At 39.8% G+C, this 26,615-nt stretch overlaps 2 protein-coding genes and 1 long non-coding RNA gene across 5 annotated transcripts in view; 2 read left to right on the top strand and 1 right to left on the bottom strand.

The window, feature by feature from the left end:
* kcnab1 (potassium voltage-gated channel subfamily A member regulatory beta subunit 1) overlaps positions 1 to 19,736 on the top strand; it is a 133,989-nt gene extending 114,253 nt beyond the window's left edge. For all 3 annotated transcript variants that reach the window (XM_011482856.3, XM_011482857.3, XM_004075835.4), the window contains exons 5-14: positions 20 to 64; positions 1,728 to 1,772; positions 3,931 to 3,974; positions 4,069 to 4,155; positions 8,150 to 8,235; positions 10,046 to 10,166; positions 10,721 to 10,815; positions 15,079 to 15,199; positions 15,313 to 15,401; positions 16,951 to 19,736. In XM_011482856.3, the coding sequence (XP_011481158.1) occupies positions 20 to 64; positions 1,728 to 1,772; positions 3,931 to 3,974; positions 4,069 to 4,155; positions 8,150 to 8,235; positions 10,046 to 10,166; positions 10,721 to 10,815; positions 15,079 to 15,199; positions 15,313 to 15,401; positions 16,951 to 17,040 (823 nt within the window). In that variant the 3' untranslated portion in view covers positions 17,041 to 19,736. The remainder of the gene's footprint in view (positions 1 to 19; positions 65 to 1,727; positions 1,773 to 3,930; positions 3,975 to 4,068; positions 4,156 to 8,149; positions 8,236 to 10,045; positions 10,167 to 10,720; positions 10,816 to 15,078; positions 15,200 to 15,312; positions 15,402 to 16,950) is intronic.
* Positions 19,737 to 19,826: 90 nt separating this feature from the next.
* ssr3 (signal sequence receptor subunit 3) lies at positions 19,827 to 22,469 on the bottom strand. The gene is made up of 5 exons (XM_023961695.1): positions 22,188 to 22,469; positions 21,021 to 21,147; positions 20,728 to 20,826; positions 20,391 to 20,522; positions 19,827 to 20,057 (listed from the first exon to the last, which is right to left on the bottom strand). Exons 1-5 carry the CDS (start codon positions 22,318 to 22,320, stop codon positions 19,991 to 19,993), a joined length of 558 nt encoding a protein of 185 aa, XP_023817463.1. The 5' UTR covers positions 22,321 to 22,469; the 3' UTR covers positions 19,827 to 19,990.
* A 36-nt stretch (positions 22,470 to 22,505) lies between these two features.
* LOC105355500 lies at positions 22,506 to 25,903 on the top strand. The gene is made up of 3 exons (XR_002291568.1): positions 22,506 to 22,586; positions 24,418 to 24,490; positions 24,864 to 25,903. It is a non-coding gene; the product is annotated as an uncharacterized LOC105355500 (long non-coding RNA).
* Positions 25,904 to 26,615: the final 712 nt, after the last annotated feature.

The following is a 26,615-nucleotide window of genomic DNA, read 5'->3' as shown; positions in this document are numbered from 1 at the left end:
CATTTATTTTGCCTTGCAGGGCCGAAATCATTCTAGGAAACATTATCAAGAAGAAATGCTGGAGGTAATTTTGACTCGTGCAACTGCCTGAACGCTTGAGTGAGAGAACATAAGTATGTGGATTGGCAGCACACTTGTGTGTGTGTTTGATGTATAATGCGCATGTGTAAACATACATGTAAAAAGTGTCAGCGCTATCTTGTCAGATTACCTTTATCTCCAGTGTCAATTACTTCAGACTGAGGTTCGCAGTAAAGGTGGCATCCGCTTATAAATGGAAAGTTAAAGGAAAATTGAAATGTTTTTTTTAATGTTTTCTACACAAAAGAGAGGTCTTCTACAAAGACCAAGGATGAAAAAGAACTTCAAAAGTTAAGGGACCGGAAGCTAATTAAACATTAAACCGGTCTGTGGCCTAAAACAAAGTTAGGGACTACTGCTCTATTAGGATGACGCTTCGTTATATCAGCAAGCTAAAATGTGCAAAATAAAATGAATTTCATCAAATGAAAATATTAATTTCATACAAATTGATGAAATGAGCAGATTTTTAGCTCTAATTATCCAATGCTGGTCATGCAGTGTCATGTACTGGGACATGACACCAGTGGGAGTTTTAACGCTAATGAAGACAGTCTGAACCTGACATTTTAGACTGTTCTTGTAAGTCTGCTGGACATTGACACACGGAAAGAAGAACAGGTGGCGCTGTAAGATCATAATCCACTTATGGCTTATTACTTGTCTCAAATGATGAAATCTTTTTTTAAACAGTTGGCAGGCATGCATAGATGTGTCTTTCCTTGCAGTCACATTGTAGTAATTGAGTTAGGAATGTGAAAACCTTTGCATGGGGTCACAGCAGGCCGGGCTTTGTAGTCTCGTGAGGCGACCAAATTCATTGGTGTCCCCTAAAATTGCTGCTTTGTGCCAAAGAGTGGAACATTTGTTTTAGTCACACTTAATAAAATCCACTTAATTTCCTTAATTTTTGACGTTTTTACTAATTTACAAGTTTTCTACGTTTTTTTTTGTGTCTTTTGTTTGATATAAAGTGTGAACCTTGGGAATATCCAGATCTTGGTTTGACTTTATTAACCCTACATTAAGTTCTCTCATGTTTTTGACTCACAGTAGACATTATACTGAGAGAAAATGAGTTGCATTACTTTTTCAACTTGTTGCTGACACGCAAAAGACAAATATATGTGCCTTCAAGCAAACTCCTTTCAGTATTCATTAGCAGCAGCCAGAACCTGTGAAATGCCCTGTGATGACCTTTTCTTGAAGGGTTTAGGAAGTTTGGGGTCATGTCAGGATCAACTTGAAGTGTATGAAAAACCAGGTTGTAAATTTGGAAGAAAAAAAAAGATAATTTGAAAACTGTTTTATACACATTGTAAACCTGAAAACAATATAATTTAAAAAAAGAAAATTTGAAATATTTTTTATATAAAACTTGAAGACAACTTGAAGAAAACTCCCTAACTGTTAAAAAAACAAGTTCGTGCTGTTTTATATTTTCAATCATGGGTAGATTCATTTGTCATTACAATCAACAAAATCATTTGAGAATGTTTGTGTTGCTCAGAATGTGATGTTTTTAATTTCAGTATTGCCTCAATGTCCTTGTGCAACGAGTGGTCCTGCATGTTTAAATAGGAAAAATTGATCACAATTCAACTGCAGTCTGTCATTTATTATGTGTTTTTTTTCCCATCCTATAGGCGATCAAGCTTTGTCATCACCACAAAACTTTATTGGGGAGGAAAGTAAGTTTACAATATTTTATAACTCTCTTAAGAGGAATTTTACCGTGTTCTTTGAAATATCCAAAGCATGCACCTGTGCCATTGCTTCTTCCTGCTCCTGACAGGAGGCTAAGGCAACAATAATTTAGTATGTTTAGTTGTGTGTTTAGTATTTTTACAGCTATGACAATTTTACAACACACAAGTCAGTCACCTGTGTGACATCTGATGACATACAAGTCAGTCATCAGATGTCACACAGGTGGTTTTAAAATTATTCTTTCAAAGGAGAAGTGTGTAAGGGCTTAAAGCTGTTTATAAGGACCAACAACCATCTGAAAGCAAATTAATAAAAAAAAATAGGTACGGTAATTAGTACGTTTAGAAAAAGGTTTGAAAAAATATCTATTTATCATCTATTAAAATTTAAAGGGCATTATATGTCAAGTTACAGATGACATTTCTGATTATTATGTTTATTTTTAAACTATCTATAGCCCAATATTGCACATAGTTTAATACACTAAAAATCCAATCGGACATATTTTTGTATAGTACATTGTAAGTAGAACATTGTTGGTCAAATGCCAAAATACTTTTGCAGAATTTTATACATGTCTTTGTATTATAAATGTATCTTTTGTTATATTTTTTCTAAAAATAACACTTTGGATGGTCAGAAAACTAAACCATAACATCCCAAGAATCTCAACCCAGTATAAAGTCAAAACAGAATTGTACTCTAATAACATCATACATACATGAAACAACAGTTTAAAGACCCACTCCAATGAAAAATGTGTTTTTGGTGTTTTTAACATGTTCTGTGGCATTTTTCTGATGATGGAGGACATAATACAAAAAGAGTAAGCTAAAACTCCATTTCAGAGTATTTAGATAATTTGCTGTGGAACAGGAACGGACAGAAAAATGCAGTATGAAAAAATACAATGGGCGGGCCACAAGCTCCCTGCTTCAAGCTCTCAGCAACGAAGAGGGGAAGTGGGGTGAGGTTGCTCCACTTCAGTGGTGAATTTCTATTGAACTATTGCTGCTCCGCAGAAACTATGTCCTAGAGAACGACACAGGATTTGGGGATTTTGGCTGAAAACTGCAGTCATAATTTAAAGACCAGTGGGAATGCTTTTAAAATAGATCAAAAATGATTGGAGGGAATCTTTAAATAAAGTATGCAACACACTACATACTCACCCCAAAAAAAGAAGACAAACAAAGTTGAATGTTTTGTCAGAATTGCTCTTCTGCAGACCTCGGTTGTAACCAGTTATTATTGTCTTTCTATCAGCTGGAACAAAGCTGGTCATTCTCCTCTGACGTCTGACATCAACAAGGCATTTCTACCCACAGAACTGCCGCTCTCTTGACATTTTCTCTTTCTCTGACCATTCTCTGTAAACTTTATGGAGAAGGTTGGGTGAAAATCACGCGAGATCAGTGTTTACTGACATACTAAGACCAGCCCATCTGGCACTAACAACCATGTCATGTTCAAATTCACCTTTCTTCTCATTCTGATGCTCGGTTTGAACTGCAGCAGATCGTCTTCACCACGTCTACCTGCCTAACTGCATTGAGTTGCTGACATGTGATTGGCTGATCAGAAATGTGCGTCAACGAGAAGTTAGATAGGTGGGCCTAATAACTGTCAGGCTCTAAGGCAAACACTGTCCAGCTGGGTCTGGTGATAAGAAGCACATTCTACTCTTTCCCCCCCCCCTACTACATTAGGGAAGTTCTCTCCTGTAGTTTAGATAATGATGCTGAACAGTTGTGAAAGAAATACAGTTCAAATGTATTTCTTCTGAATTGCCGCATATAAACTATCCACTTTGCCAGTCTAATGATTGACAGAAGAGATTTTTTTAAGTGGCACAATCTGTCAGAAAATGTTCACTTAAATATTTTTTGACATCACATGTTAATTGCAACTTCAGGGGTGGGAGACATGCTGTCTGCAGAAGCTAAATGGTAAAAGTCGTGTACTTGTATACCGCTTTTCTACCTTCCTCAAAGGCTTTACAGTTACAGCCCCATTCACCCATTCACGCACTGATGGGGTTAGGATTTCTTAATGTTCCTTTCATGTTTCAGGTCAAAAACTGATTGCATGGCAAAAAAAAGACAAGCTGCCATTAATTCTGTCTTTTTCATGCCTCAGAGCAGAGACAGAGAGAGGACTATCAAGAAAACACATTATTGAAGGTAAGGGTTTACACCTGCATCTACTTTAATGAGAAAATCCAAGATTAAGTCTTTTTTTGTCCTTCTCTGAGTACGAAATTGTTCCGTCTCTTAGGTCTAAAAGGCTCTCTACAGCGAATGCAGTTGGAATATGTTGATGTAGTATTTGCAAACCGCCCAGACAGCAATACTCCCATGGAGGGTGAGTCACCTTATCAGTATTCTAACTAAAACTCAACTTGGAAGCTTGGATTTAAAATGTTGGACGGAAGCAACTACAGGCAATTTAAAAAAAAATGAAAATGATGTGATGTTTTCGCATTAATCCTGCCCCCGCCTGTATATTTGCAATCAGATCCTGTTTAAATAGGAAGAACAGGACTTGCTGTCCTCATCTGCTGCACAATAGTACACACAGGAAACAAAGTAAACGTATTTTAATGCACATAGACACACAGATTTCTGTTATTATTCTACTTCTTCCAGTATCAGTTGAATCTTTTTGTCCTTTTGAGACGTCAAAAGCAGAACAAGTCACACAAGTGCTGACACAGCTGCACACTCAAAAAGGAGCTGCTGACATTCATTATTATTTTAGCTCAATATATTTCGATTACCGTAACCATTTGGATTTGAGAGTTGTCCCGTTTTATTTAAATCCCAGCATTCAAAGGAAACTTTAACCCTTGTGCTATCCTAGGCACTTTAACGTTGGGAGTTGGGTCATCTAGACCCACTAGACAGTGCGCTGAACCTTTTCCACCTTTGTCATGGTAGGTAGAACATGTCAATGTAAGGGTGGGGTCATCTAAGATAGCACAAGGTGGAGGAAAAAGAAATAGAAGCCAGTAGAAGTAATAAAACAGGGTGCAGGTGCCTGTCCTCAGAAGAGCTTCAACCAAGATCTATGGGAGCTTTGCAAAGTGTGGCTTGATATTTTGTTGCCTCACTTTAGAAAAAAGTCACTTTTTTCTAAACTCCAGCACTACAGTTTGCCCATAATTATTGCTACAGCTTGTTATGCTTTCCATATTCTTAGATGAACACATTGGAACAAGTCTTTGCAGACTAAACAACACAGAGTGTCATAAATTAGCTAACAAAACGATTTAATTCTGAGGGATGCTGCTTTTGAATAAAAGTGCACATGTAGTCCCTACCACACCACATTGTGCAGCTACAGTATATGTGCTGCGAAATGTGAGTGGATTGATGTTCAGCTTGCATAGTAGTTTGCTCTGCTTTTCTGTGTCTCGTACTTTGAGCAGTTCCTCCTTCATTTAATGGGTGTTAAAAATGAATGTTTCTTGTTGGCTTTAAAAACCAGGAACCTGTGTAGGTGCTTTTGTTGCAAGTATAAGATGGGGGTTCTACTTTTAAGGAATCCCTTTGGGTCCAGGATTTGGGGGATCAAACAAAATAAAAGATCTAGCAGCTGAATAGCTTAGTTGGCTGGATGTAGGACTGGCCAATAGGAAACCAGGCTTCATTTCCCAGGGGCCGTGATGAGTCTCATCCAAAGGAATCCTTGGGCCGTGGTAGGGGGGTCGACCTCTGATCGGAAGATTGCAGGTTCGATTTCTGCCTAAACTAAACCCCACCTGACCTCTGGTGGAAGGGTGGTGCCAGTGTTTGGCAGCGAAGCCACCATCAGTGTGTGAATGTGTTTGTGAATGGGACTGTGACTGTAAAGCCCTACTGCCCAATTACGTAGCCACAAGGGTGCCCGAGTCTGAGTCCCCCTGTGCAGGTCCCCAGCCCGGATAAAATACAGGGTTGTTTCAAGAAGGACATATGGCATAAAACTCTCCGTGCGAATCACCGAAAGCCAATTCGCTGTGGCACCGTTCAAGAAACATTCCGAAAAGGTGAACAACAATAAATAAAAAATTTGTGCAATACACCTGCATCTCACCTGTTGCTTAAGCATTAACAGGGCTGTCTACGATTTTAAAATTTCCTGTGGAATTTGTCCATTTTTATCCGCAGGAGGCTCGGATCCGCCTGTAAGCAGTTGTGACTAAAGCTTTAGGCTGAGTTGCTAAAAAATTATTCGTTTGTCCTCCACCAACTTATTTTTCACTGTCCCTTCTCACGTTAGCTCAGAATGGTGGCAGGTTGTGTTTAAGTGTGAGGACAGCATGTTATTAAAAGAGAGATGTCAGAAGGGCAGAACGAGGTATGGAAAAAAGGAGACAGCACAACAAAAGACAGGGTTTGTTTTCCTATACTGTATTATTTTCCTGGCAGGGTGTTATTGTCCAAAGCAGGTTTTTAATTACCACTTGACAAGCCACAGGAGAAACAAAAGCCTACCATCAAGTATTTTGGGACCCCCTGGATTTACAGTATATACTTTCCTTGACATTTCTTTAACTTCTCCTGCATCCCTCTACACTTTTAAAAGACTTTCCCAACTTCTCTGTCAATGCTTCCGTCAAGTTTTGTGTCCCCCGTAATTGGTTATCCTTGTAAAAGCAAGCGACATAAAGTGAAAAGTGGACCGGCACTGCAGCGAAAAATGGCACTTTAATTGGAGTAAGTGCCGGGTGATGAAGAACAACCTTAATGACAGTCCTAATCTGAGTTTTGTGTTAGCTCTGCCCGCTGTCGGCTTGCCCAGTCAGCAATGTTACAGCTAACTGCACCATTAAATATGCAGTGCTTGAACGTGATCAGAGGAGCTTAAGTGTGAGCTCGTTAGTGTGTATCCCAGATGATTAGGAGCTGCTGTAGAACCAGGTGAGGGAGGCCTGGGGAAACAGGAGGTTCTCTTGTCACCAAACTGGAACAGAATTAAAAGGTTTCTGTTCTTTCAGGGGGAATATTTACCTCAAACTTGGCTTTCAGTTTTGGGCTTCTTCTGTTTTCTGGCTTCCTTTGAAAACTTTTAGTGGCAAGCACAAATGGAACACATATCCTCTGTTTATATGTCTGTTTACATTGACTATTGCAATATATAAACATGTGCGCTTGACTACTACTACCTGTTCTCCCCCCTTGCAATTTCTTGTCATTTTTAGCTCAAATGTAAATGTAAGATGCGCTCTGCAAATTATGGAAATTAAATTAGTCGATTCAGCATGTGCGCAACACAAGTTTGTAAACTGTCCAGAATCCTGGTATGGTAGCAATTTGGACCTCAGTCACAACGGCCCTTAGTGGTGGGTACAGGCTGTCTGCGGAGGAAAAATGGGCAAATCTGTACGGGTCACCCAGGTGACCCGCATGGAATTTTAAACTTATAGACAACTTGGTGAGCCGGTTGAGCAAAAATGTTAATGCACATTTTTTGCTACTTCACAAATGAGAGGAAATAAGGATGAAGTCAGACGTAAAAGTGTTGTAAAGATTTCTTTTAACTCCTCTGAAACCTGTGCAATACGGAACAAGCCTGTTAGTGCAGTTGAAGTGATTCGTGGGCGCTCCATGCATGCACCCTGACTGTTAGAAAGGAGGAAATTAGACAATCAGAGCATGGCTTGTGTGCTACGAGGACTTATTTATAACATTTGCGCCGTCAGTAAGGAGCCTGTGTGCACGTCACTAATGGGTACAGTGCGGCATTACAGTACTGTACGACATCATCACCTGTACGCCATAACTGCGTGCAACTTGCAAATACTTTACGATACACTTACCACACGCATGACAAAGGTGCTTCCATTCTCATGTTGTCACTCTAGGTAGCTGCACTAGCTTCAATGGAACTACAAGACACACCTGCACTCCTCTTGAGATACAGTCCCCCCTGTCTATGACCCATGGGCCTTGTCTACCCTGAAATACTCAGCATCCGTGCATTTCAACCCCCATTCGGACTAAGACATAGGGAAACGAGAGGAGCAACCCTCAAACTTTCCAGTTCCCCATCTACGCTCTTCTCAAACAATAGCCACAAACCCAAAACAAAGACAGGGGACAGGCCGAATGCAACTTTTATAGCCAAAAATCACAGCAGGAGGCTGTCATCTCTGCTAAAGCATCCCATACTGCTTTCATTGGCTGGAAAATCAACTACGTTTCACCAACTCTTGTTGTGTTTTTGGCCATTTTTGTGTTGTTTTTAAAGTCTTCCAATGTCTTCCAATAAAATTTCACACTGTAGTACTCGTAAAGTTAGTGGCATTAACTTGTAATACGATTGAGTTGATCATCAGCTTGTAAACTGACTAAAATGATGCACTCCTCTGCAGAGATCGTTCGAGCAATGACCTATGTGATAAACCAGGGCATGGCCATGTACTGGGGGACTTCCCGATGGACTGCCATGGAGATCATGGTAAGCTGTCCAAAGCTTCTACTTCCAGCAAGATTTGCTGATGGAATCGCAGAAATGATGAGCACGGAAAATGGTTGCTGACACAGAAAAAAAAATGGTGGAAGAGTCAAGTGGACTAATGAATCATCAAACCAATGGAAAATTAAGTACCATCCTTTTTTTAATCACTAAAGTTCAGATTTTTATATTAGGATTAAGTATTTAAAGCTGTATTTGGCTGTCTTTGTATTTTTTCTAATCTGCAATTAAAAGTGAGGCTGATATCCATCAGATTAAGGCTTGGCACATTGAAAACAATACATTTTATACTATCTGCTAGTTTTACCACTACTGATACTTGTGTTGAATTGGTATTGCTCCTTTTTTTTTAATCCATCTTTGGTTATTATAACTTCAGAAGCCTTCAGCATGTCGTAAATCAGTTAATATAGATAACATTGTTGCCGCTGCATTCATGTTTTTAGCTTGTAAGAAATACTAGACAAATTCAGCCTCACTTATTGGGCTACTTAGATTTAAACGTGCCTTAAATTAAACTTTCACACTCTCAATGTATGCAACTGTTGAAAATGTGAAATCCCAGGTTTGTATTTAAGCATCACTGTGTTATAAATGAACTAACAACAAGAAGTTAGAGGACTGTTACATTTTTATTAACCAAAATAATAATCCAACTGTTACATAATCACTGTGTTTACACAGCACAAAACATACAATACCTGTAAAAAATATATATTTGTATCCTTCATTGTCACTGCAACCTGCTTATAGCTCCTTATGTATGCAGCAATGAACAATGATATGTGATTGAGGCAAGCTGAGACCATTACACACTTTGTTTCACTATTTAATATGATAAACAGGTAAAAAGAAATGTAATTTGCATGTAAGCTTGGAGAAATCTGTTACTTTTCAAAAATGAATCCTGTCGAAAATGAATCCTGCCTCAGCGTGAAGGAGGATGAAATGTTTTTATTCAACAGTCATCAGGTAATTTTTTGCAGCTTGGTCTTTCATCTTCCTCATCTATATGCTGTAGAATTTGTGTTTTTAGGTTTATGATGGTTAAAAATATTTAAGCTATTAATGCAGGAGATAACAAATGCACACAGCCTATCCTTTACTCCCACTGTTTATATGGCAAGACCCTCTTTGAGACCTTTAAATGAACATGAGCTAAACCTTTAGACGAATGGCTGATGGGGGGGGCTTTAGGTTTACTTGACATGGGGGCAGAACAGCACACAGGCGTAGCTGCATGCATGGCCACACAGACTGGAGGCTTCTGCACAGAGGGGCAACTGCTACTTTGGCAGGAAACTTACACAAATGACACATAAAAAGAAGCAACAACCAGGTCTGTTTGCTGCTTGTGACAGCTTTGTGGAGACCACAGTGAGAGGCGCCACAGGCCCAATGGCAACTACATTTATGGTTTGGGTTGAATTTAAGGTTAGGCAGGATTTACTGGAAGTAGAAAGCAGTTTCCTCAGGCAGGTTCTTTTAGGACTCCAGGGAAAAACAGGATCTGTAAGAATATTTAAATAGATAGAAAATTGATTCGTTTACCTCAAACTGGGCATTTACATTTCTTCCATGCTTGCTTCAAGATAATTAGCTGCCTCTTTTGTCCTTAATTATTTATGTTAGGCCATTTTTTTCCAATCAACCTTTACAGCTTTACATTTTGTTTTCTTCAAACAGATAAGGCTTGCAAATATGGCACTCTTATTTATAATACAAATGGAAATCCTACTGTTTTCTACATCTTAATAGGCATTCTTGTTTATTTGTGACCCTAAATCTGCAGGAGGCCTATTCGGTGGCCAGGCAGTTTAATCTGATCCCTCCAGTGTGTGAGCAAGCGGAGTATCATCTCTTCCAGCGCGAGAAAGTCGAGGTGCAACTGCCCGAACTTTACCACAAGATAGGTAAGTTTTGTCTTTACTGTTAATAAAAGACCACCTTTAATATTCATTACTAAAACATAGAAAAGTTGTTATTTTTAACAGATCCACTCAAGTCATCTAAAAGAGTTCCCAGTCTTTCAATTATGATGAGACTATATTTAGTCAAAATCAAAAAACCTGTGTCGTCATCTAGGACATAGTTCTGCAGAGCAGCGAATGGTTCATTAGAAAATCCCCTGTGAGGACCGTTGGGTGGAGCAAACCCCCTCCCTTTTCCCTCCCCATTGCAGAGTGGGGCGGAACAGGGAGCCTGTGACCTGCCCAGCATATTTTCTTTGTCACTAATTAGCTCTTTTTCAAATATTTTCGTCTGCTCCTGATTCACAATGATTTGAATAAGGAAATACTCTGAAATCCTTTATTGAGCTTACTTTTTTTTAAATTTACATCTAATTTTGTGATCTGCCGTGCTTTGTTTTGGTTTTTTTTGCTCTGTCTCTCTGCCTTGTTTTCACTCCTCCTTCTCAGACTCAGTTTATGTTTATCCTAACTGTCCCTGGTCTCCATGCTGACAGGAGTCGGGGCAATGACATGGTCACCTCTGGCATGTGGCATCATAACTGGAAAATATGAAAACGGCATCCCAGAATCTTCAAGGGCCTCCATGAAGGTACATCTCGCCTGCGGGTCTTGCGCTCTGTTTCCCGAATAACACGACAAATTGAGTCCGTGTGAAGACGGTCTTGAATAACCCAAATAGTTAATTTAGCGTAGCAGCAGGGAAGTTATCAGGACACAACACGGGTGAGGTTAATGATTCATGGATATTCTGGTATGCAAATGCTAGTCATAAAAGCTGAAACCTGTTTGTTTAGAGATAGATAAATAGAGAGAGAGATGGAGAGATGACAGTTTATGAAATGATTGTGGACCCAGATATCCAAGGCGAGGAGCAGATTATCAATGTTCTTTGTAACTACTTGACAGAGAGGTAATCATTTTTAATTTAAATATTTTGTAATTTTTTAAGCATCAAAATACAATAAACTTTGACACTTTGTCAAATAATGAATGTGTGGATTCCCTCTTTAAATGAAGAGACCTTTTATTTACTCAGAAGTCATTTTGGGCACTAATACACAACGGTTTAGTTCATGTAAACAACAAAATTAAATTAACCATTAAACCATTAAATGAATGGTCTTTTTTATTACATTATTCTTAACTTTTTTTATTTTGATTTGCACCACATTCACTTTATCCTCCAGACTTCTCTCTTTCATTGACCAATGACCACTTTGAAAATGACTAATATTGAGTCCCAAATATTTTAGAATTGACATCACATTAAAGAAATTCAAACCTTTAATCCACTTCAGTTTTCCTTGTAGCTTAGTTAATATTCATTTGACCCATCTTTCATCTGTCAGTTTTTCTGACATTTACCTTTCATTGCCCTTCACTAGATCAATGATAAACAAAGAAACAGCATTGATTGCAGAAAGGTTTAAACCTTGGTTATGTAAGGGTTAATGGCCGACGAAGTGTGCATTATAACTTTTTAACGTACCCCGTGGAAGCCTGAACCGTCCGACGCGTTAAAAAGTAATAACGCATACTTCGACGGCCATTAACCCGCGTATACCACGATCACTTACAAAAGCAATACATATTAACCAGTTTTTAGTTCTTAATTCTTTTTTTTTTTCCGATTTGGATCGCTTTTCTCACAAAAAGCGGACTATTTGTTACGTGATGCGGTGTCCGCGTCGCGCTGCACCACCGCTGCAGTCAAGATTGGGCGATATAAATATGCTGATCTTTCCGATGGGTTGAATAAAGCATCAGTTCAGAGAGAAAGTTCTTCTCTTACCGCTTGTTTTTGTCCAAATAATGAAGCAAAAGATTGTTTTAAAGAGGCCGGCACACAAAACATTTAAGCTAGGTGACCGGAACTTCTTTTTTCACAGTTATCAGGTGGTAATCAGGTTTTAATCAGGTTTTAATGCACACCCAGCAGCCAATCAGAATCGAGTATTCACCCGGACCATGGTATAATTAAGTTAACAATTCTGTCACCTTTACTGTACAGAAAAAATAATCCATATTTTGGGATACAATTCAATCCAGGGACCTGGATTTAGTAGTAGCATCCTATTTTTTCTTCTTCTTTTTTTTTAACAGACCCAATCCAAGGCAAGGGCAATTGTGACTAAGGCTTTGATAGGTGGCAGGGCAGTCACAGATAGAGAAGGAAGATCTTCAAACATGGGGGGTAATTGAACAAAACCAGAGTTCTGTAAAATTTACCTTACTCTCAGAGCTGCAGATGCGGGTGGCTATGACATCACAGCAAATAGTCTGTAGCACTGCAGAAAGCCGGCGCGACAAGCCGTGAAATCACAGGGAAACTGTCGAGGACTGTGTGTCCTCCCTTTTTCCTCCAGACTGAGAATAAATGGGGAGGAGGCACAAACTCAGGGGTCCAAACAAAACAGGGTCATGCTTTAAATCCAAATGAGCAAACACGTCTGAGGTCCACTTGGGATCATACCAGACAGGTAGACTCAGAAACGTTGGAAGTAATCCCAAAAACAGGTCAGGCACAAGTGAGGAGCCCCTATATGACCAGGTGTAATCTATTCAGCCAGGACAATCTAACAGTGCCAGTTGGCATGCTTCTTTTAAAGGCAGAATCCCAGGCGGCTGCAATGATCCAATTACCTGGCAGGCACATAGTTGGCAGGTGGAGCAGTGCTGAGACATGACAAATGAAGGAAAATCTCCTTTGAGATGATTTGATAAAGAGCACGATTCATAGTCCGATTAGTCACAGCAAGTCTTTCAGGTTAAAAAGCAACAAAACATCCCCAGACCATGACACTACCACCGCAACATTTGGTTCTTAGTATGCGGCAAATGCAAGAGGACATGCCCAACCTGAAGAAAAATCAAGTCATGTTTTGTCAGTCATAAGGATATTTTTGTCAAGGCTGAAAGAGAGTTTTTTTCTGTTCTTGTAACTCAGCTGTGGTTTTTCTCTTGAACTCTGCCAAACAGGCAGTTTTTGCCCAGTAGATGCTGCACTTTTGGGATCATTTGGGTCAGCGCTGTCACTCCTGCGAGGGCTCACAGCTCGCATGTTTTCTCCATTTGTGGAGAAAGGCACTCACTGTGGTTTGATGAAGTACCAAAGCTGCAGAAATTTCTTAAATGGCTTTTCCAGACAACTAAAGTTCAGTTAGTGTTGTTTTTTTGCATTTTAAATTGACCTAAAAAATGTTCCTTTAATTGTTTACATTTAGTCTGAAACATTTAAGTTTGTCAAACGTATGAGATATTAGGCCAAAATGTTCTCAAATATAAAAATGTGTAGACTTAAACTGAGGGGGGTTTAGTGTTTGAGCCAATCAGCAATGAGTCTGGTGTCAAACAGCTCTGGACCAGGTAAAAAATAAATGGCACTCCAGTGACTCTGAACTGGCTTTTAGAGGTGCTTGTCAGCCATTACCTCCTGACACTAGCATTTTTAATTCCCGGCTTAAATGGACAGACATACGACATTTGCAACAACAGTAGGGTCGTTTATCATGAATCTTATTAATAATTTGAATTCAAGCGGTCAAATCGCTGCCTGTGAGTACCAACCGTGACAAATGCAACTGCTGAAAGCCCCGATGATGGCCTTTAATGGCTCATCAATCATTTAAATTACTTATATGGTGGACAAAAACAAGCACAAATAAAAGGCAAAGTAGTCGTCTTCTGATAAAAAGGAATAAACTTTTGTTGGCAACAAAGGTAGAGCTAATCAACAGTTTCTACAAGTATTAAAAATATTCATACATATACCTTCATGTGCATCTACATTCTTTTTTCCCCCATGGCCCTAATCCTCTTGCAGACACGTGAGGACTCTGTTGTTTTGTAATTGAGATGTAAATAAAGTTATGGTAATGCTCTCCTGATGTTTATTATTTCTTGAGAGCTATATATTTATGAATGAGTTGTTGTTGTTGTTGTCCTTTTTCTGTATTTTGCATTAGCAGCCATGGTCACTGACATGTGAATTGTTAGATGAAGAGTGTTAGATCGCTTATTAAAATCAGTCCGACAAAGTCTGTTAAAAAGGAACAAAACCCCAAAATTTCAAATTAAAAGTTGTCTCCATCATCCTGAAACTTGTGATCCTCAGAGTTCATGTAATGCACTGTGAGATGTCTGAGAGCCATGTAATGCATGATGCCTAAGTCACAACTGCCCTTATCGGCAAATCTATACAGGACACACAGATGGTCTGTATGAAACATCAATATCATGACCACTTTGTAAGCCCACAGCGCAAAAATACATCTAACAAGTCGTAGTAAAAACATAAACAACATGCATTTGCATGCAGTCAGTAAGGAGCCAGAGTGCGCACCTTTGCTAACAGCTAGAGGGCACCGTTAGGGCATGGTGCAACAGCATCCCCCATACTTCATAAGTGTGTGCAACTTCCATTATCCTTACAAATTCTTCACGATTCATGGTATGTGCCATTTTCACAACATCCCTTAAAAGGGCTGTATGAGCCTCAAGGAAACCTCCCTTTAAGACGTGACCGCTCCTCTCTGCGACCCTCCAGGTCCCAAACATTCCAAAAACCTGCAGCACTTACATGGGTCAACCCACCATAAGGGTCCATGTGACCAAGACCTAAGAAAAACAGATCAACAATGAAGTAGCGACAACAACACTGACAAGTAACTCATCTAAATTCGATGTTTCATCATTACATACTGGAACTTTTAATAGGTGATCAGGTTTACACTGTTCACTTCTGCTTTTTTTCCACCTCACTCAACCTTCATATTCTAGACTTGTGCTCCTTTCATAACTTCTTAGCTCTCAGAAATGACTCATTCAAAGCTTGTCTGCTCTCTCCTGCCAGTCTTATCAGTGGTTAAAGGAGAAAATAATAAGTGAAGATGGACGAAAGCAGCAAGCCAAGCTGAAGGAGCTCAACCACATTGCAGAGAAGCTGGGCTGTACCCTGCCCCAGCTGGCCGTGGGTAAGACTCTGCTGTCCTGCATTATGACCCAAGAGAAAAGAAACTTTTTCCTGCTGTCGGACAACTTTCTGAGCACTCACTTGACCCCAAGTTTTGCTTCTATTTGCCTGCAGCCTGGTGTTTAAGAAACGAAGGAGTGAGCTCTGTCCTGTTGGGAACATCAAACCCTGAACAGCTGACTGAAAACCTCGGGGCCATCCAGGTAGAGACGTGCACACGGCTGTTCTAAATGTCATCATCAGCAAGCGCTCTTCTCTGCAGACGATGCAAATGTCCAGTTTTAATGTTACATTTTTGGTGGGATTGGATCAGTTTGACTGGCCTATTAGCTCCGGAAATGCTTCCAAATTTGAGCCACACAATGTCACAAAATCTCACTCAGTATAATCAACGTGAAGCAACAACTCCAACTATCATAAGCTTTTATTGTGCCAAAATGGGATCATTAAAATGACCAACTCTTTGAGGAATTAGTAGAATTTATGGACAGGGAATAAGGACTGTTGCTGATGTTGCACAGGTTTTTATTTTTATTTCTGGGGTGGTTACCATTTATAATAACCCCCCCAAAAAGAGCAAACAGGTGGGACAAACTGGGAAGCTGTCGCAGAGTCACATGTCAATCAAGAAAGCTACACTCCCCAACTTTGATCTCAATTCAAAATATGAGTGTCAGTAAATATGCTCCCCATGTGTGATGGTCTTAGATGTTAGACTAAACAACTGAGGAGAGAAAAACAATGTATCGAAGTGAACACAAACTGCTTTATTTGTGTACAAGCCACCTGGTGGATAACCGCCCTGGCTCCCATTACTTTTGTTTTGAAATCCGCCTCAAACAAGAAGGTGGACCTATTGACTGTATGCGAGAACTGGACTGAGTGTGACATCACCCATAGAAAATGACTGACTTCCAATTCCAACCAAATGAAGTCGATTCAGTCCCCATTTCGGAGCCAGACGTCATAAGTAGGCAGCGATTGCCCCGAGTCAGTCTGAGTCCACGTTTCTATGGCAACCACTCTCAACATTAAGGAGTGAGCTTGTTGGAAGGCCACACCACTACCACTCTGAAAAATCTGTCAATCACGTGTGTCAGTTCGTTCGACGTGAGACCACCTTTTATCAAGGCACCTGATTGATTGGTCAGTTTTTATTTTTAATAACTTACACAACAGGAAAAAAATTAATTAAAAATGAGGATTATAAAGAATTTATTAAAAAAAACGTATCAGTGCAAGAATGGTTATTCTGATTAACATAATGACTGAGTAATAGCTGTTTATTTCTCCGTAGAAGTCTATAGGATTTTGGCTTCTTGGAGCCAGCAGGTACTTCCTGTTTGGAGCGCGAAGTAGGAGGGGGTCACTTAGTCCAGTAGTCATTCACAGTCGATGATTAAATTCCAAAACCACACACGTTTTTCTTTTTATTGGGATGTCATTTCCTGATTTAGAACCTCTTAGTTATGCACAGTCTTGTTTTTCTTGTGGCCTAATGTCTTCTCAACTGTCTCATTACGTTCTTGTTTTTCTGTTCCTTGGCCGGCATATGCATCTATCACTGTCAGGATGGATTTTCAATAATCTGCATTGTCTGTATAAACAGATTGATAAATACATTTTTGGAGTACATGACTTAAATTGAGATTCTACATGTGCGGAGGAAGTCATCTTGATCCAGATCATCACGGACTGAACGCGTTTGACTGTTCTTTCAGGTACATTCACCTGAGTTTCCTTCTTGTTTAGGTCCTTCCAAAGATGACCTCACATGTGGTTTCGGAAATTGACCATATCCTGGGCAACAGACCGTACAGTAAGAGAGACTACCGCTCCTAGACTCAGCTGGTGGACACCAAGGGGAAGGCTGTACCTTCCCTCTTAACCTCTGCCACCTTGGACTCTCAGTTTCGGCGTTCATGTCCGTGGTCCTCACCTTGGACCTCCGTTCACTTCAGCCTGGAATGGACAGCCATGTCCGGAGGGGCTGCATACTGTGTCTGTTTGAGACGTCTCCCACTTCTCCAGCTTCTATACCACCAAGGTCATCTCAGGTGCAGTCTAGCTCAGCTGAAAGAATTGTTCAGAAAGTAAATGTAAAATCCTGGTGTCACACAAACACGCAGGTATGCAGACCTTCAAGAAGCGACTGTCAAAGCTTTGATTTGCTGACATGGTCAAAATGTTACATCCTCCAGATCCAGTTCTTCTCATCTTGAATAACAAGACATACAGTCTCGGACCTGCAGATGATCCTTTCTGTCTGGTTCTTATACACAAACACAGTCATCCAAGGCATAGCTGGAATGAATGCACTGACATTTGTGGGGCATTTCCACTTTTTGGAGGTATTTAGAGTTGATGTGCCTTGCTCGAGAGCACCTTTATTTATTTATTTTTTACCCATGGAACCAGATCGATTTCCCACTCCAGCATTGGTGTGTCTGCCTGCTTAAATTTCAGACCTTTACAACAAATAAATTAATCTGAGCATAAAAAATCTCTACTGGACCAATATTTTATTTATGAGAGCACCTCAGCTGAATTCATGAGTGCCAGCTACTCGGATTTGGATGGACCTCAGATGAGTGAACACACGGAAGCTTCAGCTGCATGCTGAATGCAGATCACTTAGTCAGTGCTTTCATTAATACACAGTGCAGAAAAACAGAATTTGCATATGTGCTTCAAAACGTTCGCCTTCTGTGTCAAAGGTGCGAGCTCAAGTCGTAAAGTCGATGAGACGGCAAGGCGACCCATTAAAAAGAGCTTTATGAAAATGTACAAAGCCTCCTCACCCTGTCACCCAAAACTAGCTTTAAGGTACTTTAAAAGTGTAATTTATTCTATATTTGAAACTGAATATCACAAAAGTAGCTTTCAGTGAACCTCAGCGTATCAACCAACAGATGCATGTTTCAGATAGTGTGCCTCTAATCTATCTCTCTTTTTTTTAAATAAATGCATAATATAAAAAGTTTAAGTAAACAGAAAAGTAAAAGCTTGCCTGCTGTAGCAGAGGATTGTGGGACATCAAGGAAAGCAATTTGGACTCAGAAAGGAAGCAGAGTGGTAAAATGTGAAGCATGTCGCCCCCTGGTGGTCAATTTGATGAACTCTGCTTCATGTAAAAAAAGGAGAAAGTTCCTTTCCTACCCAAAAGTTTAAAAAGAGTTTGCATTTATTGATTATGAAAAACAATGCTTGTGCACTCAAACTGCATTTAAACATTAAAAGAAGCTTGCATTTATGAACTGAAGTTAACAGAGGCCTGGATTAGTCCTGGTCTGCTTACAAAAACTGCAGAAACTGCTTGGTAATGATGCAACGAGGCAAATGTACAAGTTATTTGGGATGTGACGAAGGTGAATCATAATATTTATTCATACAGTAGAGTCCTTAAATATTACTTTTATTTCTACATCTTGCAATTCATTTCTGTTTTAAAATGTTTATATATTAAATATAATATTACACCTTGTAAAATAATAAAAACCACGTGGAAAGCTCCATTACAAATAAACACTCTGCTGTATTGTAAGGCTAAGATATAAATAGGATGTAAATAGAGTTGCAGTCACATCAGTTGCAGTGTTGTTTCCAGAGAGGTGTGTTCATTGTTATATCTTTTTCATGTTATGTTGACTCAAACAAGACTTGTGGTCACTGACTTGATGAGTTCATGAGGATGGGGGGGGGGGGGTATGTGCGTCTTTTTGGTTGTTTTGGGGAAAGAAGCCATCACTGAGACCAGCAGACGTCCCAGTCTTCACTTTTGTTGAGGTTTGTTGACTCGTGGCACAAACCACCCTGTAAATGTTCGTTACACACTGGCCCCCCTGCAGGATTAACCAACAGTGCTTCAAAAAGGCTCAATGACCCGCCCCTTTAAATTAAAAAGTTAGAAACTGGAGGAATGTTTGCTCTATTGGGTTTTCCTTCCATGCAGCTTGATGTGAAAAAACATGTGACTTTATTATTTTTGCTGCCTTTGAATGCGTTTCAACACCACAGCCTGGCAGAGTGCCTTGACCAGAGTCCTGCAACAGATTTACCTTCAGGGATGTCCTTAATCACATGTCAGTGTTGGGACTATGAAGTAAAAAGGTGAAGTTAGAAAAAAATATGTATTTTTTACAAAGGTAAACTGGAAAATTTCATGCTTTTTCACTGATGAAGGTGTCATGTTTAGTTATGAAAAGGAAAACTCTGGACTTTGTCACAGTAGGAAGTAGATGTGAATTTAAATCTAGTTTGACTCATTCTATGCTGTTAAACTGATTCAACCTCTACAAGTCCAGACAGAAATCTAAGATTTAAGAGAATAGCAAACATAAAAACTTTTACCCAAGTCTCTAATGTGCACATCACAGCAGAGGAGACTGGTGGTTTGTAAAAGGGGTTTTAAAATAAACTTAACGCTGCTATAGCTTATTTAGTGTGAAACATTCACCCCTTCATTGTGTTGTCTCTGCTAAACAGTAGATTCTCTGTAAATATTTGACATGAATTATAAATAAATGCGCTGCAACTGATGGGCTCGTCTGGTTTTTGGCTGCAACACAAGAAACTCTGCAATTTGATTTAAAAAGAAAAAAAAGAAAAAGGCTCTCAGGCTGGTCAAGTACTTTGGATTTTTTTATTTTACAAAACAAGAACAAAAAAGCTGGACCTGGAGAGGCAGCCTCCAGACATTTGATCACACATTTCAGGAAAATGAAATGTATTTTTTGAACCCCCCCCCCCCCACCCCCCAGCCAGGTCCTTCCGTCATCCACGCCTTTGTCCGTTACTTTGAGCCCGTTGAAAGCAGAGCGATGAGACCTGAGGAGGCGCTGATGGACAGAATGTAGTTGCTGGAGAAAGAAGGAGTTAAGGATAAAAGGCAAACGTTCCTAAACTAGACCGGTGCGGCCTCACAAACTGAACATCTGACCTATAAAAGTAGTGCTTTAAACTATGATGGAAGTTAAACAGGTTTTGTTCTAAAAACAGTCTTATGGTATTAAGGACATGCTTATGTCAGTCTGCAACATCTGAAAAAATAAGATAAATGTAAATTCCATTGGCCAAAATAACTAATTTTATTGACTAATGTGAAATGACCTGTAAACACTTAATAAAGCGAGCACCATCAGTGCCATAGTCTCATGAAAACTTGACATATGCAACATCTCTGAAAAGGATACACAGTGGGGTTGAAGCTCTTCAGCAAGAAGAAGGAAGCGATGATGACGAGCACCAAGAAGAGCGTGTTGTTGTAGAAGATGGAGAAGGTGGTAGCCTCGTAGTCCGCTACCTCGTTCTTCTTCCACAGAATCCTGGTCAGAAGACAGGAAAACACAACGGGAATCACTCCCATGAACACAAAACGTACAGATAGAATAAAGCTCATCCGCCATGGCTGTCCTGCATCTGTAGCAACAAAATAACAGCAAACAACTTGAATTCACTCAGAACTTGATTTCAAACAATAACTTCCAATCCAATTCCTGCGTAAAAACAGCATCACTTAGCGTGGTTCACCTTTCGTCTTTCTCTTTGCGAGACATCTTGCGGTTGTCGGCCTCAGACAACTTCCTGGTAACTTCCTTGGAAACAGCATCTTCACGTTTTTGGGCAACCCTAATAAAACAAAAACATTTACAGATGTGGGCTCAGAGGTCCTGCAGAGTACTGTGAAGCAGTCGTTCTGGTTAGAAAAACTAATAAATACATTTGGACCCTCGTTTTTTCCCAGTTTCAACTGAAATATAGCTTTTTCTCTTTACTTTAATAAATGAAGAGCTATTTCATTTCTTCTTTTTTTTAATACTTACTTGTGTTTGAGCACAAACTTGACATTTTTGTAGGCAAAAGCAACCAGGTAAGTGCTGACCAGGGTCATCACAGCGTACAAGACTGCAGACTGGACCAGGTCCATGTGCCAGATCCTCCAGAACAGCCCTGGAAGGAACCACACAACACTTACTATGGGCTTCTTCTGAGAAGATCCAGAGAGCAGATGAAGTCCAAGTGAAACAACTTTTAGTTAACATTAAACATTTTAAATGCAGAAAGAAAAACAATAATTTGTTTTGAAAACTTTTATTCAAATCCTATTTCCTCATATTATTACCACTTTTTTTAAGGTTTTAAAAACTTTCTAAAGATCCTAACATTTTTAGATCAATTCAATGTTAGAATAGAATCTTTAGAAACGCATCTCATTACTTGACGTCCAATTGTCAACATCATTAAAAAAATACAAGATATAGTGAATTAAAATACAAAGATAAAGACAAACTATAAACTTTAAAATTTTAGAGCTTAAAAAGACGTCCATGCCAGCAGCTACCTCCAAGTTTGGGACTGGTAACAGAGAGGGCTGTGCCAGATGTCGGCGAGGTTAGTTATAGGTTAATCAAATGTATATTTGTGTAACAAATAATTGAATGCATTTAAATAAACAAACAGATAGCATGTCAAAGTGCTATTTAATCCCATATTTGTGTAGCAGTTTGCAGTTTTGAATCTTAGTCATTACTTTTCCTTTCCAAAAATAGTCTAAGAGAAACTTGTTGGACGTTTTAGAAATTTTGTATAGACTAAAATAAAAATAAATTAAAAAACGAGCAAACATGCGTGCTTTTTCATAGGCATTTGTGGAGCTGAAAAAAAAGCTGCTTCCATAAATAGTATTTATTAGTTTAACTTGTATAAAAACAGAATAGTTTCTAAGTTAATTCTTGTGAGGGGTAAACTATTTCTGAACTGATCTCTGATGGAAATCTCAGTTAGCTAAAGCTAAAATATTATTAGCATAAGTACTACCACTCCCCCTTTTTAATTCAAATTAACATATATCGTGCAAAAACAAATTCACGACTACATTTCTGGCGTTTTGACGGATCTGTCGACGTTTTCATTTAAATCAAAGTCAATCTTTTCTTGTTATTCAGACCCATCTCAGCAGGCTAGCTAGCTAGCTAGCTAGTTGTACTCACAGATGGGGATGGCGGAGACGATGAGAGCGTTTCCGTAAAACAAAGCGGTGGACTTTGCCGACAGGTTCCTGCTGAAGTCCTGGAGAAGCAGGTCCTCCTCTGACTGCTGCTTGGTGCTGCCTTTCGGGGGCATATCTGCGAGATGTACGGTCTGTGAGCTCCTCGGTTTTGTCTGGACACAAGAGGACTGACACGTCGGAAGAAAGAGGAAAGAGGGACGCGTCAGCACAATCCCGGGACTTCATTCACCACTTCCTCTCAGTGTGGCCGCTGCTGCCCCCTGGAGGACGGAGGACCAAAGCGCTGCACTTCTTGCCTCGTGGCACCGTTTCAGCAAACCTCCCACCCAGACGGGGATAAAAATGCAACAAATAATCACTTGCTTCATCACTGCTTAGGGTAAGCCACACCACACAGTTAAAATTTAAATTTTACCTAAAGTATATATAGGAAAAATTCTGTTGGGTTTCACTGACCCACATTTAATCCCGTTTTGTATGTCTAATAAGAGTGTTTAGTGCTAAAATGGGAAATCTCACCCCCCTGACATTTATCTTCCAGAAAACCTCTTGAGATGTCAGGAATTTTTAGTTTCTTAGAAACCTTCCAGTGCCTCATAAACGTTCAGCAGGCCTGAGGTCAGGTGGAGGAAACAAATGACAGAAGATCATCAATCAAACTTCAAAAAGAGAGTTCAGGTTAACTAGGTGTGTTTGGCCGGGGCACAGAGACAGAATTTAAACTGTTGATCACTGTTAAATACCTGAGTGGAAGTTGCAGATTGATTCAGCAAATTTATTCTTTTCTTACTAGAATTAATAATTTAAATGCATTTAATCTGAAGTGCCTTTCTCATTGCCCAAAGTCACCACAGCAGTCCAATAAAACCACAAAAAGCAGTAAATGTTAAAAACACAATAAAATCAGATCAGCCGGCATGAAAAAAAACAAAGAATCAGTGAGAAAAGTGAGTGTTTAACCTGGATTTGAAATGGGGAGTGTCTATATTGCAGAGGCCATGGAGAGACTGGCCGGGTGGACGGAAAGCAAGGAAGAGGAGGAGCGTAGGGAGCGAGAGGGAATGTAGGTAAAATATGACCAGAGCAACAAAAACGGCGAGCAATGTTGGAGCTATCCAGCCGTACAGTTCTGAGGCATATGTCAGCTCAGACGAGGAAACCAAAGACATACATGGATCTAATCGTCTACAAGTGGATGCTTCAGAATGCAGCGGAGCAGGGAGCTTGTTGTCCGCCCAACGTATTTTCTACGTCACATTTTTTCATCTGCTCCTAATTTACAACTATTTGAATAAAGAAATTCTCAGAAATGCAATTTTAAGCTAAAAATTCTTTTTATATGTCCCCCATCATGAGAAAAATGCGACAAAAACATGTTAAAAAACACCAAAAACACAAATTTTATCAGTGTGGGTCTTCGATCTCAGGTTATAACTGATCGTTGCACTGGACAAGACATTATAAATTACCTGGTAATATCTCACTCAAATGAAATTGTTATTATGAAATATTTTTTATTCAAATCATTTTTAATTGTGAACAAAAAATTCTGATAGAACTGACTGAAACAAAAGTGCAATTAAACAAGTTCTGGCAAATAGAAATTCAGACTTTGTCCACTAGAGGTCAGTATTTGCTGTCTTGTTTGAAGAAAGTCCCCCAGCTCTGAATCACCAGAAATATTTAGTTTGTTTTTAATTAAAGTAAAAAATGTTGCAGCTACAAGAAGTTAGAATCAATTCTTCACTTTTAGTTGTTTATTTCTTTATTTTTTTTACACTATTAAAAGTTCTGGTTCCATAAGCAGCTCATGTGTTAACCCACATGAAAAGCTACATAACTTTCCGGACTGTTGACTCTGTAGGTACAATTTTTAAAAAGGATAGAAAATAAACGTATATTCTATTTTTTGCTATTCTTCCAGACTTTTTTCCTCATAAAATGTGTCACACATCAAGGTGATTAGACCCAGCAGCCACATATGCATGAACGGACAAGTACATTTAAATGTTCTTTTCCTTTCTTCACCTAATCCTTCAAGCCTGTGACACGCCTGCCAGAGGGGATCTACAATGAATACAAAAAAACAAACAAAACAATAAACCTGATGAGAAAAACAAAACAAAAACCAACAACCAGCATTTGTTCTGCTGCTCTAGCTGACCCACTGCTTCACCTCCTGCTGAGCTGGTTTCCTTTTTCCTCTGCAGGAGTAAGCTGCATGCATGCACAGCTGATGGCATGGGTTTTGCGTGCACGTGTGCCACAATGCAAAGCAGAGAGGTGAGTTTGCGTGATGTCCCTGTTTTTTGGGGCAGAGCTTAGGAATTAGCTGTGCACTTCAGGGGTCCATGAGAGAAGCCAAAGAGGAGGGAGCAGAACAACTTTATTCTTGATCACCGCTTACTTCCTCGTGTTTACCTCTTCCCCAGATTTATTTTGTCTGTGAGTGATCTGTCAGACACAACCACACAACAGCACAACATATTCTAACCAGCCCCCCCAAAACATAGAAAACACACACACACACAAACACACACACACACACACACACACACACACACACACACACACACACACAAATAGACAAATCTTCTTCAGGGCAGATAACCCCGCAGTGCTGCTACAGTTTATCTTCTTCTGATTGCACCCTTAGGAGCAGTTACCACAGATCACCTGACAGAGCTGTGAATTCCTTCTGAGTTGCCATTCCTCACCTGCCAGGAATAAGGCTCTGAGAGGCCCAGGCCTCTGTGCTGGATGCTTGCACCTTCAGAAAAAAGCAGTTCATGAACCGGCACACCAGTGGAATAACAACTATAACTTTCAAGTTTTTGTCTATTTAATCGGCTGATTTGGCTTGAACGGCAAACTCCATTACACATACAAAACACTGAGCACAGAAACACTAAGCAGATATGCCTGACTAATCAAATTGAAAGAACCGAAGGATTTTCCACTACTGAGTGCCACTGGTCTACAAAAACAATTTCCGACTGATCTGTGTGGTCAGACAACATCCTCTGCTTCCTGATGGATAAAACACTTTTAAATCCTTCTCTTCAAACATGCGGTCTTAGGGATCTTAAATGAGGATTTCAATAGCTTGAACTCCTTTTCCTTTCAATGTTAGAAAATATTTAGAAATTATTTTTCCTTTGCTAACAGCATCTGTGAATGCGCTGATTTCAAGCAGCACTTGGGTCTTCCACGCCACCATATGTTTCGTTTTAATTGTTTTTCCACGTCAGGACTGTGTTCAGCTGAGAGGAAAAGGCCAGGCCTTTCCCAGCTCCCTCGCAGTTTGTGAAAAAAGGAACATCCACGTGTAAAAGTCAAGTGGAAAATCCTAATCCCACAAGCATTTGGAGCAATCACATCTTGGAGCAGAATAGTCACATGGTCACAATCAGTGAAACTGTCAACAAGAGGTTTTTGTAGCCCTTTTAATGAAATGTGTCAACGTTTTTACTCTTAAACATGGAAGTCTGTTTTCTGATGACTTTGCTGGACAGTTAATTAAGCTTTTTTAAAGTCATTTTTATGCCTGAAATAAGACCTCAAATCTGTAAAAGATGAATGGAAGAAGCTGGAAAAATAGTCTGGAGCCAGAAAGCAGGAAGAAATTTCACATAAGCTGTGCTGTCGATGACATTAAGCTGAAAGTTTCTGGTAATAAAATGTGGGTATATTTTGTGTATTTGTGCCTTTTTTAAATCATCAGCCTACAATGGATGTGACCTCACCACTTTTTGTGAGCTGCATGACAAAAACAACGGCCGGATGAATTCAACCTGAACTCCAAAAACCAGCTTCACTCTCACGCCACTGACTTTTCAAAACCAAAAGCTGCATCAGGCCTTCCTCTACCAGTCAAAGTATTTTCGGCTCCACCTACACCAACTGCCTGCTGATGGCCAAAGAAGGTGTGAAGAGGTGACCTCTCGACTATGAGGAAACTGCGGGGGTACTTCAAGGCTGGGATTTACTTAGTAAGCCACATGGAGATTACATCACCGCCGTGACAGAGTGCGTGATCGACCTAAATAAGATTCTGGAGGCGGAGCATCCTCCCCACTCGCTCAAAGAGGTCCTTTTCCATAGGGAAAAACCCAGAATCACCTGAAACCTGACGGAAATGTTTCAACTATGAGTGCCATACAGGAAGGAAACTGGGATTTCCTGCAAGATACTGGACAGCGAGCTCTTGCAAGACAAGTTTCCTCAGCAGGTTGATTCTCCCTACCTTCAAGGGCTGTAGTTGAACAAACACACTGACAGTTCATTCAAATCAGCAAAAACACGTTGTTTTTGTTGACATTTTTGTTCTTTGGCTTCTCTGATGAATCAGAAATGATTCACTAAAACAGTTGTCCCCGACCTTTTTCAGGCCATGGACCGGTTTAAT

The sequence above is a fragment of the Oryzias latipes genome, chromosome 13 (genome assembly GCF_002234675.1).
Source record: "Oryzias latipes chromosome 13, ASM223467v1".
Classification (NCBI taxonomy): Eukaryota; Metazoa; Chordata; class Actinopteri; order Beloniformes; family Adrianichthyidae; genus Oryzias; species Oryzias latipes.
The sequence above is the reverse complement of the archived record's forward strand: the minus strand, read 5'-3'. Positions and strand labels throughout refer to the sequence as shown.